This window comes from Pipistrellus hanaki (genome assembly GCF_964339955.1).
Source record: "Pipistrellus hanaki genome assembly, chromosome: 2".
NCBI classification, from domain to species: Eukaryota; Metazoa; Chordata; class Mammalia; order Chiroptera; family Vespertilionidae; genus Pipistrellus; species Pipistrellus hanaki.
The window spans coordinates 190,493,599-190,512,402 of NC_140504.1; the positions used below are offsets into that span (position 1 = coordinate 190,493,599).

Below are 18,804 nucleotides of genomic sequence, written 5' to 3' on the forward strand. Positions count from 1 at the left end.
ATCCGTTTTCTCTTATTTCCAAAAGCTGGTGACGTAACCCTCCATCCATCCCTCCCCCTGGCCTATTTTTAGCCGCCCCGGCAGCATCCGAAAGGCTTCCAGGTCTGCCTGCTCAGAGGCCATGTAGGGAGGCGGCAGTGGGGCCGGGAAAGAGAGGAGCTGTCTGTCTGTCCCAGGATGGAGAGGGCAGGGAATCCTGGCCCCGGCCTCCTCTGGGGAGGGAGGCGGTCTGGGTGGGGAGCCGGGGCAGGCCTTTGATTGGTCCTGGGTCCTGGAGGAGCCTGGCAGGGTTACCAAGCACTCCATCTGGGGCCTCGAGCCCAGGGTTTGAGTCCTGGCTCCACCTGTCTGCACCCTGACCTTGGGCACCTGCCTCGGTGCCTGCCTCTCTGCACCGGTAACGTGGGGATAATGGAGGCTGTTATGACGATTGAATTACGTCATGGAGACGAGAGCCTCATACATAGTAAGCCCTGAGTGAAGGCGAGCTGGGATTGTCACGGCGATTGTATTGGTATCGTCTCATCCAGCCTCCAGGGATTGCTCGGGTGCACCGTTAGCCCACTGTGCCTGCTCCTGTCATTTCCCGTCCAGCTTCGACCCGCGTGGTACATGTAAAGCCAGGAACAGGGCCTGGCGTGAAATAAGCGCTAGAGAAGTGAGCGCCGTGTTGGTTATCTTTTGTTTTCTGTAATAAAACAGACTTGGGTTTGAAGTCCAGCCCTAGCTGTGTGTCGTTGGGCAGGACATTTGACTTCTCTGAGCCTCTGTCCTCCTCTGGCCGGTACAGCGATGTCTTTGTTGGTGAGGGTAGGCTACGGGACCACAGACTATAAGATGGAGACAGTTAGCACAAATGAAAGTGCAGAGAGCAGCCTGGCTCCTGCGTGCCAGCCTCGATACTGCGTCTTGCAGCCACAGCAGGAGCAGCAGCATTTGCACAGCACTTTACAGTTTGCCTTCCTCTCCCGTGTGCTGTGCTCATGCCTGAAGCATGACATTCGTCAGCACCACCTGGTATCATGGCCTGTGTCAACCTGGCTGTCTCTGCCCCACCCCCAGCCCCTAGCCGGGAGCTCCCGGAGGGCAGGCAGGGGTGGAGTCACTGCTGTGCCAGGGACAGGCCCAGGGCGGCTGCCTGCACGGTGTGAGGCCGGACGGGCATGGGCGGCTCCCTCTGACCGCCTGTCCTTCTTGGCTCTTACAGATGGGAGGAGGAGCTGGCCAAGAGCATGAACCTGCAGACCATGGTGGACACGCTGAAGGAGGTAAGAGCCCCCAGCGGTCCTGATCAGAAGAGGTGCAGTCCTCAGTCCTCAGGGGGCACCGTCGTCAGGGGGAAAAGCCGGGGGCAGTTCCCAGCACAGCCCCTATTCGGTCATTTCCTGCTGCCTCAGTCTCTCCTTGATGGGGCCAAGGGGCCTCTTCTGTCCCCTGCTTTGGAGCGAGGCGGGGATGGCAGTGTGGCAGCGAAGTTCAGGTACTGGCGTGGGGAAGCCTGGGCCCGAGTCCTGGTGCCGCCCCAGCTGGTGGGGTGACCTTGGGCTAGTGACCCCCCTCTCCTGCCTCTTCTCCCCACCTGGATGGTGTTTAAGCCCCTCCTACCTCCCAGCTTACGGGAACTGACTTGGGGCCCAATGCCTTGGAGAGGGCAGTGGGCAGGTCACCAGGTGGGCACCCAGCCCGAGTGGGCTCTCCGGGGGGCGTGAGGGCCTTCCTTGCCATTTTGGCTCAGTAGCTCTGTGTTCTGGGCCCCGAACTCAGCCGCCTGCCGGGTACCCTACGCACCTTCACCTTCCTGCCTCTCTTTTCCCCTCAGCCAAATGGGTCCAAGCATAGTGACCCCATGAAAAGGCGTGGAAAGCTCTTTCAGATATTTTTATTTTTTTAAAATATATTTTATTGATTTTTTTTACAGAGAGGAAGGGAGAGGGATAGAGTTAGAAACATCGATGAGAGAGAAACATAGGCCAGCTGCCTCCTACACCCCCCCCCCCCCCACTGAGGATGTGCCCACAACCAATGCACATGCCCTTGACCGGAATCAAACCCGGGACCCCGCAGTCCGCAGACTGACGCTCTATCCACTGAGCCAAACCAGTTTGGGCTCAAATATTTTTAAAAATTGCTTTCTGATACTTAAAAAATGTATCTTCTAAGCAAGTTAGAGACAGGCTAAAATAATATCAGTCCTTCGACGGGAGAGATGGACGTCCCCCACTTTGACAACAAAAGTGCTTTTTGCTTCCCAAACATACATGCTCACGCTCAAATATTTGGAAGGCTGGGGAAAGCTTGGCGAAGAGAATAAAGCCGCCTCCAGCCCTGCCCCTCCCCGTGGCACAACGGGGTGCCGCCTTCCGGTCGTTCCCATGCACACACGCATTCCAGGTGCAAATGTTCCATTAGGCTGGCACTTGCCATTTTGGAGACCAGGGTGGTCAAATATGGGCGATGCCCCACGAATGGACCTGATAGCTTCACCTGTGGGGACCACTTACTGCATTACTTCCTCTTACTGTCTGCCACGGGTCTCCGTGCAGGAATATCCCTTTGAGAAGTGTTTTAGTCGAAACCGGTTTGGCTCAGTGGATAGAGTTTTGTTGGCCTTCTGACTCAAGGGTCCCAGGTTCGATTCCGGTCAAGGGCATGTACCTTGGTTGCGGGCATATCCCCAGTGGGGTGGGGGGTGTGTGTGTGCAGGAGGCAGCTGATCGATGTTTCTAGCTCTATCCCTCTCCCTTCCTCTCTGTAAAAAATAATTTAAAAAAATATATATGTATATGTATATGTATATGTATATGTATATGTGTATGTGTATGTGTATGTATATGTATATATTTTTAAGAGAAGTGTTTTAACTGAGTGCTAGAAGTCAGGCTGGGCCGAGGTCCTTGGTGCCCCCTCCCCAGCCATCAGGCACCCTGGCCTGGCTGGGCCCCGGTGTCCAGTCCCTCCTGCCCTCAGGGTGCCCGGCCCCCCTAAACCCTCCCATCTCTGCCCCCGCAGGCAGCGCAGGAGGCCGAAGCCATCCAGGAGGAGATGAACGAGACGATCGAGCGGCTGAAGGCCGAGCTGGTGGTGTTCAAGGGGCTCATGAGCGACGTAAGTGCCCTGGCCGCCGCCCAGGTGCCGTCACCTCCCCTCCCCCGTCATGCAGAACGCTTCATCCACTCCGAGGCTCCGAGCTCGGCTTCTAGTTAGCGTCCTGGCTGCGCGATGGACTGCGAGGATGACCGATGCATCCGAGACCAGGCGCCCCTCCCGCCCGCCCTCCTCCGCTTCCCTCGGTCTGATAGAGATGCATTAATCTGCCGCTTAACCCATCCCGCCTCCCGGGCTTCTGGGACGGTCTGTGTGTGTTTTGGCTCCGACTCTGCCCCAGCTCGCCAGGACATGGCAGGCGGAGGCCGTGGGCCTCGGTGTCCAGGCACAGGTCGAGGGAGGCCCTGGCCTTGCCGTCCCTAGAGGCTCCCAGGCCGGCGGCCTTGCGAGGGCTGCTCTGTACGGTCGGGGAAGGCGAGTGTGTGCTTCCTTTTGCCAGTCAGAGCCCTCTGAGCGGCCACCTCCCTGCGGGGACCCGGGGCTCCTGCCACCTGCGCCAGCGGGCGGGGTGCAGGGAGAGCCGCCAGCAGAAGGTGCCCGTTTCTGGGTGACTGGTCCAGGGGCGGCCTCTGGTCCCGAGGGGCGTGAAGCCGGGTGTGGCTGGGAGAAGCCTCCCGGGGCTCCAAGTGGGGGCCACGTGGCTCCCCTCTCCGGGGTCCTGGGGGACCCCTGTCCTGGGCAGACCCCGCTGTCAGACTGGGAGAAATCCTGAAGAGAGAGCCGCCTTGGCAGGCACCTCCATGGACACAGGGGGCAGGCTGGGTGGGGAGAAAGGAGTCTTTCAGTGTGGATTGCCTTTGTGTCGTCTTTGCTCGAACAGAACACACAGTGACACTGTCTGCAGAGAGGTGTCGTCCAGCCCTCAGGGAGCCGCCAACGCGGCCTCACATTGTCCCCTCGGCGCCAGAGCCGTTAGCTCCCACGGCCCCGCCGCCCTGCCCCAGCCCGAGCAGCGCTGACCCAGCCCTTCAGGCCCCTCAAGGCCAGCCTCGGACTCTGGGGCCTCCCACCAACACCTAGGGCCCTCCACCCCTCTCTGTCCAGCAGGGGCCTGGGAGCAGCACCCCACGCCATGCCTGCTCCATCCCTCGCTCACGTAACCCCTGCTGTCCTCCCTGCAGCCCATGACAGACCTGGACACAAAGATCCAAGAAAAGGCCATGAAGGTGGACATGGACATCTGCCGCCGAATCGATATCACGGCCAAGCTGTGCGATGTCGCACAGCAGCGGAACTCGGAAGACGTGTCCAAGATCTTCCAGGTGACTAGGGCCAGCCCGCTCACCACCGCCATCTCCTCCCGCCACCGCCACCCTCCCGAGGAGCCCCAGCCTCAACCCCTGCCTGGCCAGCCCTGCTCCCCTCACATCTTCCCTGCCCCTCGCCCCCCGGCCCCCAAGGCAGCGTAGACTCAGGGACTCTAGACTCAGGCTGGCCCGACTCCATCCTCAAAGTTGACAGTTTCATCCTGTGGCTGAGGAGACCTCTCCCCCCGGGGGTGACAGGATGGGGCTCAAGGACGGAAAAGGCAGAGCTGGGACTAGAACTCGGGTCCCCTGACCCTGCAGGGCTTCGTCCACCCGCCCACACTGTATGTTGTCATTCCCACTGAAAAGGCGCTCGTTCTTCCCCCTCCCTATTCCCCCCTTTGTGAGCAAGTGTGTGTCCCGAGAAGAGGCGATGGGGTCACAGCCGCTGTCCGGGGCTGGCCAGTCCCGCTGCCTGAAGGGCGCTTCCCCGAAGGTGCTTCTGGAGTCTGGGTCGTGGCTGGGCTTCTGCTAGCCCAGGGCAGGGTCTTGTTGCTTTCAGTGTGTGACTTGGGATGTAGCTGGGTGAGACCTGGGCGTCCCTGGGCCCCCTGTCCCCCTCCGGGCCTCCTTGCTGCCTCTCTGCGGGGGAACAGGGGGCACCATGTCGGCCGTGGTGTGGTCAGCTCACGTCTTGTCTGCTGGGAGTGGAGGGAGCTTGGTGGACCGGGCCTGCTGCCTTCGCATGTGAGCAGGAGGGCTCTGGGCGGCGGGGAGCCATCTGGGCCTCCTCCGTCGGAGCTCCTCCGGCTCCCTGGCCGCCGCTGAGACATCCCAGGGGGATTCTGTACCCCAGTCTAGCTCGCTCCCCTCCCCGGATCTGGTGGTGACGTTTCTGGTGAAGGGGTGCGCTGAGCCGGCCGGGGTCCAGGCTCTCTGTGTCCTCCCTCCCTCATGCATGTCTCCCCGCCTCATGCTTCCTGCTAATTCGCCTGCTTCTTAGAGGACCCTGCATCTCTGCTGGCAGCAGCTGGCCCCAGCCACGCTCCATCCATCCCGTGAGATGCTGGCTCCCTCCCCGGCCCTACCCTGGCTCTCCTTCCCTGCCCAGCCTCCCAGTCACCTCCGTCTCTTCCTTCCTGGGTCAGGTGGTCCCCAAAAAGAAAGAGCGTAAGGTGGCTTCGGATGAGGACATCTCCGAGCAGGATGGGGAGGTGAACCGGTTCTCCGATGAGGAGGTCGGCTCCGTGAACATCACAGACGAGATGAAGCGCATGTTTAACCAGCTGTGAGTACCGGGGCTCCTCTCTGCTCCCCCAGGTCACGGGGGCCGGGTGGCAAACTGGCGGCCTGGGTTGAAAGCAGCCCCCAGGTGTGTTCTGTTGGGCCTGCATCCTGAGCACATTTGCATTCATGTTTAACCTTTATCCTTTGGGAAGATCCACATCCTCAGAAAGGATCAGTGTTTGCATGAGAGTCTTGGCCAAGCCTCTGACTCACTCCGACTGGTCTTCCTTATGGTGGGATGGCTGAGCCGAGCCACACGCTGGCCACCACACTATAGGATGCTTTACAAACGTGACTTCATCGACTCCACACTGTCAGCCCTTTTGTAGACGAGGAGACTGAGGCTCAGGGAAGTGCCCTGGCGGAGACTACTCCGCCGATACATGGCCGAGCTGGGATCGGACCCAGTGCCTGTGTCCTCTCCCTCTGAGACGCTGCCTGGGTTAGTGGCAGACTGCAGGTTGTATATGGCCAGTGGTGGGATGGAACCGGCTTGTACCAGCTCATGAAAGCTGATTGTTCACGTCTGCCGGCTCCAGGTTCAGTGATGGCACAGTAGTAGCTTAACATTTGCCAGCGTGGAAAATCGTCAAATGCTACCGAGCAGGGCCGACTTCTGCCCTCCACCCTCCAACCCCCCTCAAGCAAAAGCTGTTTTATCCAAAGCTCACTGTGTAGAGTGATCTGGGGCAGGGATGCTTTGTGCACCCTGAGGTAGGGTAGGAAAGGGAAGGGGAGGGGAGAGGCATCCCTTCGGGCATTGCCTGACTTGTTTAAGGGCCTGGCGTCGAAGGGCAGGGCTGGGGCTGGTTTCTGGGGTCACCTTTCCCCTGTCCCAGTGACCTGCTCCTGCCTCTCTGTCTGGGGTCCCTTGCATTTGGGCTCCTGAGCCCTGAGAACTCAACTTTTCCCCAGAACTCCACCCCTCCCGCTCTCCCTCACACCCCCCTGCATCAGTCTCAGTGCTGAGCAAGCTTTCTGACCAGTGCCTCTCCCCTGAGGTCTCCGGTCTCCAACAGCAGGCCTAGGTTTGCCATCACAAACCCCCCAGAACCCCTCCCAAGAGGACTCGGGACTCTCCTAATGCTTCCTGTAGCAGTGTTTTTCAACCTTTTTTGGGCAAAGGCACACTTGTTTCATGAAAAAAATCACGAGGCACACCACCATTAGAAAATGTTAAAAATTTAACTCTGTGCCTATATTGACTATATATAAAGTAATTCTCTTGAATAGGAATCAAATAAACACAAAGAAAGTATTTTATAATTACTTTATTATGAAATATTAAGTAAACAAAATAGTGAAAAATTATAAAATTCTTGTCTTGTCTGCACCTACGGCACACCAGGCGCTGCTGTAAAGATCACTCTGCCCAGCCCCTTCCTGTTCAAAGGGGGAAACTGAGGCTCAGAGAGGGATGTGGGAGATGGGGTGGAGCCGGGCCCCCGATGATCCCCAGCCAGCTGTCCTCATGCCTGGAAGAGCTGTCCCTCTGCTCTCCGGGCACCATCCCTGCCCTGGTCCCTTTGCAGCCGAGCCCAGCTACTTGGCAAGGAAGACTGTGGGGACCGCAGGGTGTGTTTGCTACCCAAGACAGGCTGTGTTTTGGGGATCGCTGTTGGAAGGTGACAAGGAGACTCCCAGACGCTTGCTTCCTCTTTGACATCCCCTCTCTCAGGTCTCCTATTCTCATCTTTTGCTGACAAGAGGGGATTGGGGGTAACCCTTGGTTGGGTCTAGGTTTTCCAAACATCGCTCTGGGCATTCCTGCGCCTAAGGCAGACTTGTATGGCCCCCACAGACCCAGACTGTGTCCCGTTTGGTTGAATTAAATGGCTTCTCTGAAGAAGTCATTGCCTTCATTTTCATAAAGTCATCAGGGAAGCAGAAGGCTGCTTAGGAATGGGTGAGCTGAGAGGGACAGTCCCAAGAGCTGGTCAGGAGCGCCCTTGGCCCGGCTCCTGTGTGCACAAAATTAGATCGATAAGTTTAAAACAAAGCCTCCAATCACCCAAGGCCCTGCTCACCCCACCCTAAGTGGAGCCCTAGCCCCCACCCCTCCATCTCCGCTTGCTGAGATTCAAGCCAGAGACTGCCCCGGGCAAGTTCCACTCAAGTCTTTGAATAATGCACCCGTGTCCGGCTGTTTTGTTTTGATCAAAATCTGTTGCTTGGGCTTCAGACCAATGAGAAGGGGAGGAATTGGCTACTTTTTCTGGGTGGTGGCCAGCCCTCCTCCTCAGCCCTGCCTTTCAGGTCTGCAGGGAGGGGGGTCGCCTCTTCCCAGCCCTGTCTCTGGTCCGTCTTCCGGTCTTTGATGGCTTCCTTATTCCTCAGCTGGGGTTTCCTTCAGCTCCCAGACCCTGGAAGGAAATGAAGTCAGCAGTTGAGTATGTGATGCGCTGATAGTGGACCCCAGAGGCTTGTCTGAAGCTAGTCCAGCCGGTGGCTCCTCCCCCTGCAGCCAGGTCCTCAGCTCTGCTCCCTGGACTCACAGAGCCCCCTATAGGCTCCTGCAGGAACTGCATTTTGAAGAGGAGGCCGGCTCCAGGGGGTTCTCTGGGCAGCTTTTTACCAGAAATTCTTTCTTCTTCCAGTGGCTCCAGCCTGGACCATTTTTGGAAGGCTGGGCAAATCCAGGAAGGAGTTGAGGGAGGGAGTGTAGCAGTGGGGAGAGCCCTGGAGACTTGGGACCCACTTCCTTCTTGGCGAATTCACTGGGTCCAGTGGTTTACCCTATTGACCTCAGCCTTCTCACCTGATTAGTGGGCATTTTGGGCTGAGTGGTTCTTTTTAAAAATTATTTATTTATTTACTTATTTATTTTTAATTTTTTAATTTTTTTAATTAAATTATTATCTGTGTACATATTTTAACATTGCCCCCTCCATATATACCCTCCCTCCCCAGAGTTTTGTGTCCATTGGTTGTACTTATATGCAGGCTTACAAGTCCTTCAGTTGACCTCTTATCTCCCCCAGATCTCCCTACCCTCCCGGCTGTAATTTGACAGTCTGCTTGTTGCTTTACTGTCTCTATATCTGTCTTTTGGTTCATCAGTTTATAATGTTCTTTAATATCCATAAATGAGTGAGGTCACGTGGTATTTCTCTTTCATTGACTGGCTTATTTCACTCAGCATGATGTTCTCTAATTCTATCCAGGTTGCTGCAAATCATGAGAATTTCTTCTTTTTTATGGCAGCATAGTATTCCATTGTGTAGATTTACCATAGTTTTTTGATCCAATCATCTGCTGACGGGCACCTAGGCTGTTTCCAAATTCTAGCTATTGTAGATTGGGGCTGAGTGGTTCTTAAGGTCTCCTCCAGATGGGGTAAACATGCATCTCCAGTCCCAGACAATCCTGTATGGTCCGGCCCCCTACTTCCAGCCCTAGTGAATAGGGGAGCCCTGGAGTCACTCAGGCTATGAATTCAAATGTGACTTTCAGCTCGTATTGTTCCGGAAGCCTACCCGATCCCTCTGAGCCTCAGTTTTCTCACCTGTAAAGTGGGAATAATAATCAAGGTTGTCTCATGGGATGGGTGCGAGGATAGAACAAATGGCGTTTTACTAAGCGCTCAGAAGCCAGACTGTGAATGAAAAACGTACAAGATTGGACTTGGGAGGAAATTGCCTTTAGTCTCCATTGATGGTAAAAGTCTGGCCCCTTAAAAACCCACATTTTAAAGGGTAGAAAGAGCGTGTCAGAACATCCTGCATTTTAAAGGACTTCAACTCCACGGATAAGGCCCGCGTCCCCTTTGCACCACCTCTTTAGGAACACACACCTGGGCAGCACCCTATCTGTCCCGTCCTGGCCCCGGAGCCTGGCTCCCGCTCAGTCCCGCCCTCCTTGTCACCCCCCAGGCGGGAGACCTTTGACTTCGACGACGACTGTGACAGCCTGACGTGGGAGGAGAACGAAGACACTCTGCTGCTCTGGGAGGACTTCACCAACTGCAACCCGAGCATCGACCTGCAGGGCGAGGTGCGTGGGGCCGGGCTTCCCGGGGGCCTGGAGGGGGGGCCAGGGGGCACCTCCTTTCAATCATCCCTCCTCCCGACTAAATGCACCCCTTTGATCTGTTTCCCCAGCAAGAGGAAAACTTGGGCAACTTGATCCATGAGACGGAATCCTTCTTCAAGACGAGAGACAAGGAGTACCAGGAGACGATAGGCCAGATCGAGGTGAGGACTCGGCCCGGGCAGCCCCCTCGTTGAGACCCCAGGAGACTACGTTGCTACCCAGGCAGGGGCTGGTAGCCTGGGGCGGCCACAGGCTCTGGAGTCGGGAGGCCTGCCAGTTCCCTGCTTGGTGCTGGCAAAGCCATACCCCTCTTAGGGCCTCTGTTTCCTAGCCTGTGAAATGGGAGTAGTGATCCCTGTCTGCCCCAGGGAGGTTTGATGTAGGTTACTCAACTGAGATGGGGATCCCAAAATAACGAGAGCTGACATTTGAGTGACATCAAGTGACACTGGGCACCGAGTAAGCCCATGACAAGTACATCCTTCCTAGTCTTCGCACACCCTAGTGTGGCTGGACCTGCAGGTACCCAGGTACCCAGGCAGTAGGTACCGAGCATCCAGTGTTACAGAGGAGGACATGAGGCTAACAGAGACCGATGACATGGCCAAGGCCCCCAGCCAGCACACAGCCTTGGAGCCCCGCCCTCTGGACCCAAGAGCCTGCACTTGGCCATGTCTGCCCGTGCGGTCCCTGCTGTTGTCATGTTGGAGAAGGAGGGGCCTCTGGCCTGGGGATGTCTCCTGTGGGGGAGAAGGGTCAGAAATGTGAAGACATGAGGACTTTTCCAATCAAGGCCACCGAAAGGAACTCAGAGGTGCTGGGTGGAGGAGAGTTGTTAGAACCAGGTGGGCTCATCAGGGAAGGCTGCCCTGTGGTTGCTAAGCAACCATTCCCCTTTCCCAAGAAGCCCTGCGAGAGGCCATGGGGATGGGTATCCAGAGAACAGAGGCCGAGGCAGGGTCCTGCGGGCGTGGGGTCCAGGGGTGGTCTGGAGGCCGCCGGCACTCAGACGGAGGGAGGGGATTGCTGAGGGTTTGCTGTGAGGATAACCCCTCACCTCACCCCACTCTGGTTCCCCTCAGCTCGAGCTGGCCACCGCCAAGAGCGACATGAACCGGCACCTGCACGAATACATGGAGATGTGCAGCATGAAGCGAGGCCTGGACGTGCAGATGGAGACCTGCCGCCGGCTCATCAAAGGCTCCGCGGACAGGTGCCTGGCCCTGCCCCGCTGGGGAGTCAGCGGTTGGGTCCTTGCGGGAAGTTTATGAGGCTGCAACTTACATGTCTGGCCTGTCTCGTCTGCCCGGCGCACCTGTCTGGCCATCCATCCATGCATATTAGTCACCTACCTCCTGCACGTTAGATGACGTCTCTAATTTCACCTAACTCCCTGCACCCACTTACTCAACAGCTCCTTGTCCGAGGCCTGCTCTGGGCAAGGCCGCAGGGATACAGGGATGAGCGTAGCAGCCATAGCCCCTGCTCTAAGGAGCTTACACCCCCTTTCTGCTGAATTGGGGAGTGGAGAAGGTGGGCAGGACACTCCCCTCCACCCTGGCTGATGGGACCCCCATTTGCCCATCGGAAGCAGTTTCACCTCCCATATTCCACACCGGGGCCAGGTGACCAGGCCCTTTTATTTGCTGGGGTGGCTGACACCCCAGGACAAAGACAGAGCCTCGCCCAACCGGCCTGGTTCGGCGGTTGAGCATTGCCCTATGAACCAGGAGGTCACAGTTCAATTCCTGGTCAGGGCACATGCCTGGGTTGCGGCTCGATCCTCAGTGTGGGACGTGCAGGAGGCAGCCAATCCATGATTCTCTCTCGTCATTGGTGTTTCTCTCTTTCTCTGTCTCCCTTCCTCTCAGAAATCAATTTTATATATTATATATATAATATATAACATATATAACATATATAACATATATAATATACAATATATAATATATAATATATATTTATATATATATTTTTAATATATATATTTATATATATATAAAATAAAGGAACACATAGCCTTATTGGGGAGATAGCCAAGCTACTAATACTCTTGATCCGTGGTCTCTGCTCCCACGGGGCTTCCGGTACCCGGAGCAACTAGAGGCTGGACAGGAGGCCCCCAGAGCTCCTGAGAGCCATGTTCGACGTGTGGGCTTAGGAGAGTCTATGGAAAGCAGAGCAGGGGCGGAGGGGAGAGGGTCTCAGGGAAGGACCCCCTCGGAGGTCAGGTCTTCCAGGAGTGGTTGCTCAGCCCTTCCTGTTCCTTAAATCCCTCCTCAGGGGTCCTCAGGCTGCCTCCCCTCCCCCACTGACCCCCGTTCTCTCCTCCTTCCAGGAATTCCCCGTCCCCCAGCTCCGTGGCCAGCAGCGACTCAGGAAGCACAGACGAGATCCAGGACGAGTTTGAGCGGGAGGCGGACGTGGAGCCCATGGTCAGCTGATGGCTGAGGCCCCCCCCGCCTGGTGGTCTTGGTGACGGGGCCTCTGCCAGGAAGGCTCCTCGGAGTGGGACTCCGGTCCTCACCGCACGGACGTCCTCTGCCCTCCCTTCTCCGGAGGCCCCAAGGGACCGCTGCTTCCTTCCTCCCTTCCACTCACCATCCACCCGTGCCCCCTCTCCACCCTCCCACCCTCCCACTCACCCACGGAATGGTGCTCTCAATTTCTATTCTCCACGTTACCAATGCAGACTTCTGTCCAGATGATGCAGCGTGAACCGTGCCTTTTCCCTTAAGCTGAGCCACTTTGAGCTCCAAAGAATTCCTCCTCGCAGGTGTTGTTTTTATACGAAACTCTGAGGCGAGGTGCGGCAGACGGTGGTTTTCTGCCCTCCCACCTGCTCCTCTGATTGGCTCTGACCTATGCCCTCCCGTCCCCTGCCAGCCAGCACTGATGGAGTGGGGCTCAGGGTGGCCCACTTCCACCCAGGACGGAGCTGTTTGCCTCGGCGAACCTTTCACGCCCAGGTGGGACCTCCCCAGGTTTTATTTTCACGTACCAAAAGGGGGAAAGATGGAAGGAGGGAGGGAAGACAAATTCTTAGTTTCTTTTCGGACCGAGTGGCACAGCGGAGGGACAAGGCACTGTGGGGGAAGGTGGAGCCTCACTGTGTTTAAACTACTATGCAAAAAAACAAAACAAACAAACAAACAAACAAAAAAAGCAGCTTGCCTTATATACTGTGGAAGGGAGGCCCTCTCCCCGACTCAGGGTTTTCCCTTGGAGCTGGGAGGGAGGCCACCGCTGGGGCCATGTCTCTCGCAGCCTGTGAGGGGGTTCGGTCAAGGTCAGTCAAGAGGCCTGGGTCCTGCCACGCCCTTGGCCACCTGACCGCTTGCTTTCTGGGGACCTCGGTGGGCTGTGGGGGAGGGGGTCTTTTATTGCCCTGATGACTCGATGCTTTCCCCTCTGTTTCCAGCCAAACTGTAAGGGCTGGGGGTCTGTCATTTCTCTGTGAGAAAGCCTGTGGCCACCCCTTCCCCAGTGGAGTCGGGTCAGGCCCGCCTGCTGCCATCTTGGTTCTCCACTGGGCCCAGTCGGGTCAGTGGCAGGCATTGGGAAGGGAGGAGGAGGGAGGCAATGAGGGCTGCTGGCAGGTTGGAGGTGGCAGGCCGCGCTCAGGAGAGAACCATCCTTATCTCACACTTGCCAGCTTCTTCCCGTTCTTCACTGACTGACCCTGGGAGTTCACTGAGCCAGTCTCTCCCAGCGCCTGAGAGTGCCTGGCTGTGTGAGGCCACCTGCCAAGTCCCAGCTTGGAGCCAGCTGACCAGGCTTTGCTTTTTTTTTTTTTTTTTAAGTCTTTTGTCCCCATGCCTGTGGTGCAAGTTTTGTTTTTGTTGGCCCAGCAGCGCCCCCTGGAGGTCAAAGGAGCACACTGAGCCCGAGGACCAGGACTCCTTACCTCCGGGGCCTATGACTAGCGGCACAAGAGGGGTTCTGGCTCCCAGTAGGTTGTGTCCCCCGGTTTTTTCCCCCCCCTCACCCCCCGGGGTACCAGCCACCATTAAGGGTCTTCTTTCTCTTCTGTTTCCCCTACATGTTTTGCAGTCTTAAAACCTTTGTATATAATAGTCACATAATATATATATATATATGTATATGGAGAGAGAACAAGTGAGTTATGACAGTGTGTTATTTTTATTTATCAGAACTTGGTGGCCTTTAGGGTGTTTTTCTTTCTTTCTTTCTAATTTTTGTTGCTGTTGGGCGAGTCGTTCTGTTTCCCGCGGCGTTGTGGCCGGGAGGCTTCTGTGCCCAGCGTCTCCCATTGGCCAACAGGCCCGTGGCAGGTACGAGGGGGCGACGGCTTCGGAGGAGGCCGACCCTTGTTCTCAAGGTTACAGGGTTCACACATACCGGCCATTATTGCTGTTGTTGTTGTCGTTGTTTTAGTTTAGCTTTATTTTAACCAAAGGTTATCAGAGCCTGTCGGGCTCGGACCTCAGCTGCTAAAAAGACGTTCCGTTTCCTGGAGGGCAGGGAGATGGCCCTGCAGGCCGCCGTCCAGGGCTAAGGGAGGTGGTGCGGGGTGTGGGCAGGCGGGCAGAGCGGGAGCCAGCCCTGGGCGGTTCCTTCAGGTGGTGGTGGGGAAAGATTGGGGGGGGGGGGGGAGAAACAGGCCTATCAATGTTAGAAATATGACAGTAAGGCAACGGTGTATTTTGGGGGTGACTAAGGTGATTGGTGTCCATGTATTATTTTTTCCTTCCCCCTTTGTAGACATTTGTCCCTGGGGACTAGAGGACTCTGAATTTGTCCAAGGACTATAGATATGGCAGGAGCCAGAGAGAGAGAGAGAGAGAGAGAGAGAGAGAGAGAGAGAGAGAGACTGGCTGAGAAGTTTCTTCCTTGCTGGGGAGCCAGGATTTGGGGCAGGTAGGCGGGGCAGGGACCCCAAGGATGTGGCCCACCTGCTTCCGGTGCAGGGTCCCGGGTCCTGGCCTGGCTGCTTCCCTCCCCACCCAGTTCTTCTCTGAGTTAGCTGCCAGTGGGCCTCGCTTGTCCCCTCGCCACGAGCCCACAGCTTGCCAAGAAAGACCCCAAGTGAGGCAGCGCTGGGTCCAGAGGGGACACGCTGGCCTGTCCTTTGTAAAGCTGTAAATACTTAATTTTTTTTTTTTTTTTTTTTTTTTTGGTTTCTACTTCTAAGCCCGGTGTCATATTGACATTGGTATTTTAGGTGGTTCTCAGAGGGGCTCTCCTGGGCAGCCCTCTCTCACCCTCCTCTTTTGGGGGGTTTATAAACAGAGAGGATTGGGGGAGGGCAGGATGAGGAATTCCTTTTGGTTCCTTGGTTGTGGAACACACACACACACACACACACACACACACGCACACTAAGCACGCACGCACGCACTCCTCTGAGAGTCCAAACAGGGGAAAAAATTCTTGGCAAGTGAACACATTTTGTCTTCTTGTAGCAATATGTCTTGACGGACGGGTCTCTGAAGGGCCAGTCCACCTCGCACTTCGCTCTGTGCGTGCAAGCTCAGATGTTTTCGGGAGAACCAAGCCTCTTGGGCTGGGGATGAGGAAGAGGGCGTGGGGTAAGGGGATAATATAAGGGTGTAACTTAAGCTAAATGTAATCTATTTATAAAGCAAGAGACTCTCGTCTATTTTTATGAAAGGAAGGGTTTTGTAATCTAGGCTCGGCGGCTGTGGCGGCCCAGCGTTTTCCTGTGGGCGCCGTGCATGTTGCTGCTGGATTCCATATAACCGGTCCCCCCCACCCCGTCTCCCTGTCCTCACCGCCTGCTCCCCGCACCCATGAGCCGGCTTCGGCAGCCCAGAGGCCCCACCTCGCCCCGGTTCCCTGTTCTCTGATCCCTCAGCTCCTGGGTCCTTGGATGTCTTGCGGGGAGGGGAGGGCACTGGTGGGCGTGGGTGGGCAGTGGCGAGTTCAGCATGAAGGTGGGTGGGAGGGGGATGAGAGGGGGCACGAGATAGGGGACACGCTCTGCTTCCCAGGTGGGCTCCCACTAGTCATTTGAACTGTGTGAAGATCCACTTCCGAGTCCGCCGAGTTTGGGAGAGTGTGGGTGGCATGGGGCTGCTGGTTCTGGGACCACATGGCTTCCCTGGGGCCTGGGACCTTCCAGAGCTCTCGTGGGTCCCAGGTTGCTAGGCAGCTGGAGGGGGAGAGGAAAAGCCATGAAATGTCCACGCCCTGGCTGTGCCCACTGCCCGGGCTGCTGCCCCAGGCCCTGGGTGAGGGGTGAGGGCTGACTCTCTCGGGGAGAGAGTCATCCGTGGGTGGAAGATTCACAGGCTCAGGGTGGGCCATGTGTTCGTTTGGAGCAAACCCCTCACCATTCCTGCTGCCAAGCCCTCAAAGGAATGAGGTAAAGGCACCCCTTACCCCCAAGACCCCCTCTGTGGGCATTTTCGCATCCACGTGGTTTTTAATCCCTTCAGGGAGACTTTCTGTCCTGCAGCCCCATCCCACCCCACGGTCGCTGTTTGTCTGCCAGCTGGGCCTAGCATCACGGGGAAGGGGGGGTTTATACTCATGAAAGACTACTGATCCTACCGGGAAACCAACCTGTTTACTGTACTGTTGTAAATATCGTACCCTTTATATCCTGTATATTGGCTTCTTTTAAATAAAGTGAAATGTCTTAGAAACGATGGTGTGCTTTTTTCTTTCTTTTTTTTTTTTTTTTTTTTTTAACTGAGGATAAAATGGCAAGAGGACTGAGGGCCACATAAACACGAATGCAAACTAATTAATGGTGACATAGGGGACTTTTCACATCTCCTGCCTCTCACAATAAGATCTCGGTAAGCAGGGACAGCAGGATTTATTATACACATTTTACCAAAGTGAAGGTCACAGGCAGAGGAACTGAGGTCCTGCTAATCCCCAAATCCCTGTTTTGTAAACTTCCTCACAGTGCCCAAGAGAGGCCAGCTCCCAGACTTTGAATTTGACATTGTCCAGCGTTCCAGCTTTTTCTTGTTAATGACCAACTTCAGGAAAACACTGCTCTGTATGAACTGCCTCCGACCCCCGACTAGGGTTTTCTTTAAGGATTAAGAGAAACAGTCCCATCAATCCCAATCCACTTTCTGAGGTATCCAAGACTCACTTATTGTTTCTTTTTTTCCAACTCCCAACTGTTTCTTTTCCTCGAGTGTGACCTTCTGAAGGAAGGATAGCATGGATGCTGAGGTCATTCTAAGGTGGGCATCATTACCCCCACTTTATAGACAAGGAAACTGAGGCCCAGGGAAGTTACAGATTTTTGTCAATGTCATAGGGAGGAACCACAATGAGAGTGGGAACGGACTCCTTAGCAGGTGTGACCGTGAGGAACATTCCCATCAGTAAGGAGTTTTTTTGTGTGAGTTCATTTGAGCCAAACTGTCAATAATTGGCGGGAAGCAGAATCTCAGTGGGTGAGATAATGGCAGTCTTGCCATTTGTTTTATACATTATGACCCAAAGAATAGACATAAATGGGTTACATGAAATCCATCGGTGATAGATTAGGGAGGCTGGAGAAAGCAAAGCCAGGGGAGTGGGGGAACCTCTGGGATTGGATCAAAAGTAAAATGATAGACACGTATTTAGCTGGGTGCAGGAACAATTAGCATGATAATAATGAAGGAATTTGGCTGGCACACAGCACATAAGGTGGTGCCCCAAAGGGTCCAGAAGAAGGGAAGTTACAAGTTACCCAGACATTCCAAGTGTATGTTATTATAGATGCAAAAAGACACTTAGGCTCAGTTAAGGTAAAGGTTGACCTTGTCAGTGAAGATACCTAGGATGTAATTACCCACCATCACTGCTTTTAGTTAGTTTAGAGACCATCCTTTGTGGTTACTTAGGTCTCCGAATTTGCAAGACTGCCATGCAGGCCTCCCCTGGGCTTGTCAGATTAGCATGTGGCCCCTTTCGTCCACATAGTGCTTTAGAAATACAATGGGTCCCTAAAATGCTGACATCAGAAAGGTTTAGAATCCACCTATGAACCAGGAAGTCACGTTTGGATCCCCAGTCAGGGCACATGCCCAGATTGTGTGCTTGATCATTAGTGTGGGGCATGCAGGAGGCAGCCAATCAATGAGTCTCTCTCATCATTCATGTTTCTTTCTCTCCCTCTCCCTTTCTCTCTGAAATCAATAAAATATATTTAAGAAGCCGGGACCGGTTTGGCTCAATGGATAGAGCGTCGGCTTGGGGACTGAAGGGCCCCGGGTTCGATTCCGGTCAGGGGCATGTACCTTGGTTGTGGGCACATCCCCAGTAGGGGGTGTATAAGAGGCAGCTGATTGATGACTCTCTCTCATTGATCTTTCTAACTCTCTATCTCTCTCCCTTCCTCTCTGTACAAAAATCAATAAAATATATTAATATATATATATATATATATATATATATATATATATATATATATATATTTAAGAAGAAAGAAAGGAAGGAGGAAAGGAAGACTTGTAATTCGAGTTTTAAATAACATTCAAGCCTTCACCCAATTTCTCCAAGAGAAAACTAAACTTTTGATCCAGGGAGGGGAAAAATTAAAACTGCAGGAGCAACTGGTTCCACAGCCAGAGACTTTGAAGGGAAAGCCGGGTGTAGACCAGCTCCGATGTTATCTTTTATTGACCTTAATCTTCAAAGAATTGAGCTGCTTTCTTTATCTAGGCGCCAGGCCCGGGGGGAATCTGGTCCAGCTCCAGGCGAGAGGTAGGGGGTTCCTGGGTCCGGGTTAGGAAGCTGGAGGCAGGGGCGACAGGCTCCTCCCCGGGCCTGCACCCCGCGGGGAGACAGATGGCCGCGGTGTGGCCTTGCGGGGAAGGACGGTGACCACCCCCGTGGTCATGCTGGGACAGCCGCTGCACCTGACCCCCGGACCTGCGGTCCTTACCCACGGCCACGCACGTGTCCCATTCCCGCTCTCTCATTGGCTCTTTCAGCCCCCCTCGGTCATAGGAGACTGAGACACTATCGCCCTCTGATTGGCCTAGGAGCTTCCATGTGTCATTCTGATTGGCCGGTGGGGCTCACGCCCTCTTCCTCGGGAGCCTCCAAGGAAACCGGGTCATACCATTAAGAGAGGAGGGGGGAAACGTGAATACCTCTAGACTTCCCTTTTGTATTACCAGGATCCTTGGCA

At 55.1% G+C, this 18,804-nt stretch overlaps 1 protein-coding gene across 3 annotated transcripts in view; it reads left to right on the forward strand.

Moving 5' to 3' along the window:
- IFFO2 (intermediate filament family orphan 2) overlaps positions 1–16,303 on the forward strand; it is a 43,561-nt gene extending 27,258 nt beyond the window's left edge. For 2 of the 3 annotated variants that reach the window (XM_084872036.1, XM_084872038.1), the window contains exons 2-9: positions 1,208–1,268; positions 3,010–3,105; positions 4,227–4,367; positions 5,501–5,640; positions 9,512–9,632; positions 9,740–9,832; positions 10,754–10,884; positions 12,010–16,303. In XM_084872036.1, the coding sequence (XP_084728162.1) occupies positions 1,208–1,268; positions 3,010–3,105; positions 4,227–4,367; positions 5,501–5,640; positions 9,512–9,632; positions 9,740–9,832; positions 10,754–10,884; positions 12,010–12,115 (889 nt within the window). In that variant the 3' untranslated portion in view covers positions 12,116–16,303. The remainder of the gene's footprint in view (positions 1–1,207; positions 1,269–3,009; positions 3,106–4,226; positions 4,368–5,500; positions 5,641–9,511; positions 9,633–9,739; positions 9,833–10,753; positions 10,885–12,009) is intronic. The other variant, XM_084872037.1, reaches the window with a different exon arrangement.
- The last annotated feature ends 2,501 nt before the right edge of the window (positions 16,304–18,804 follow it).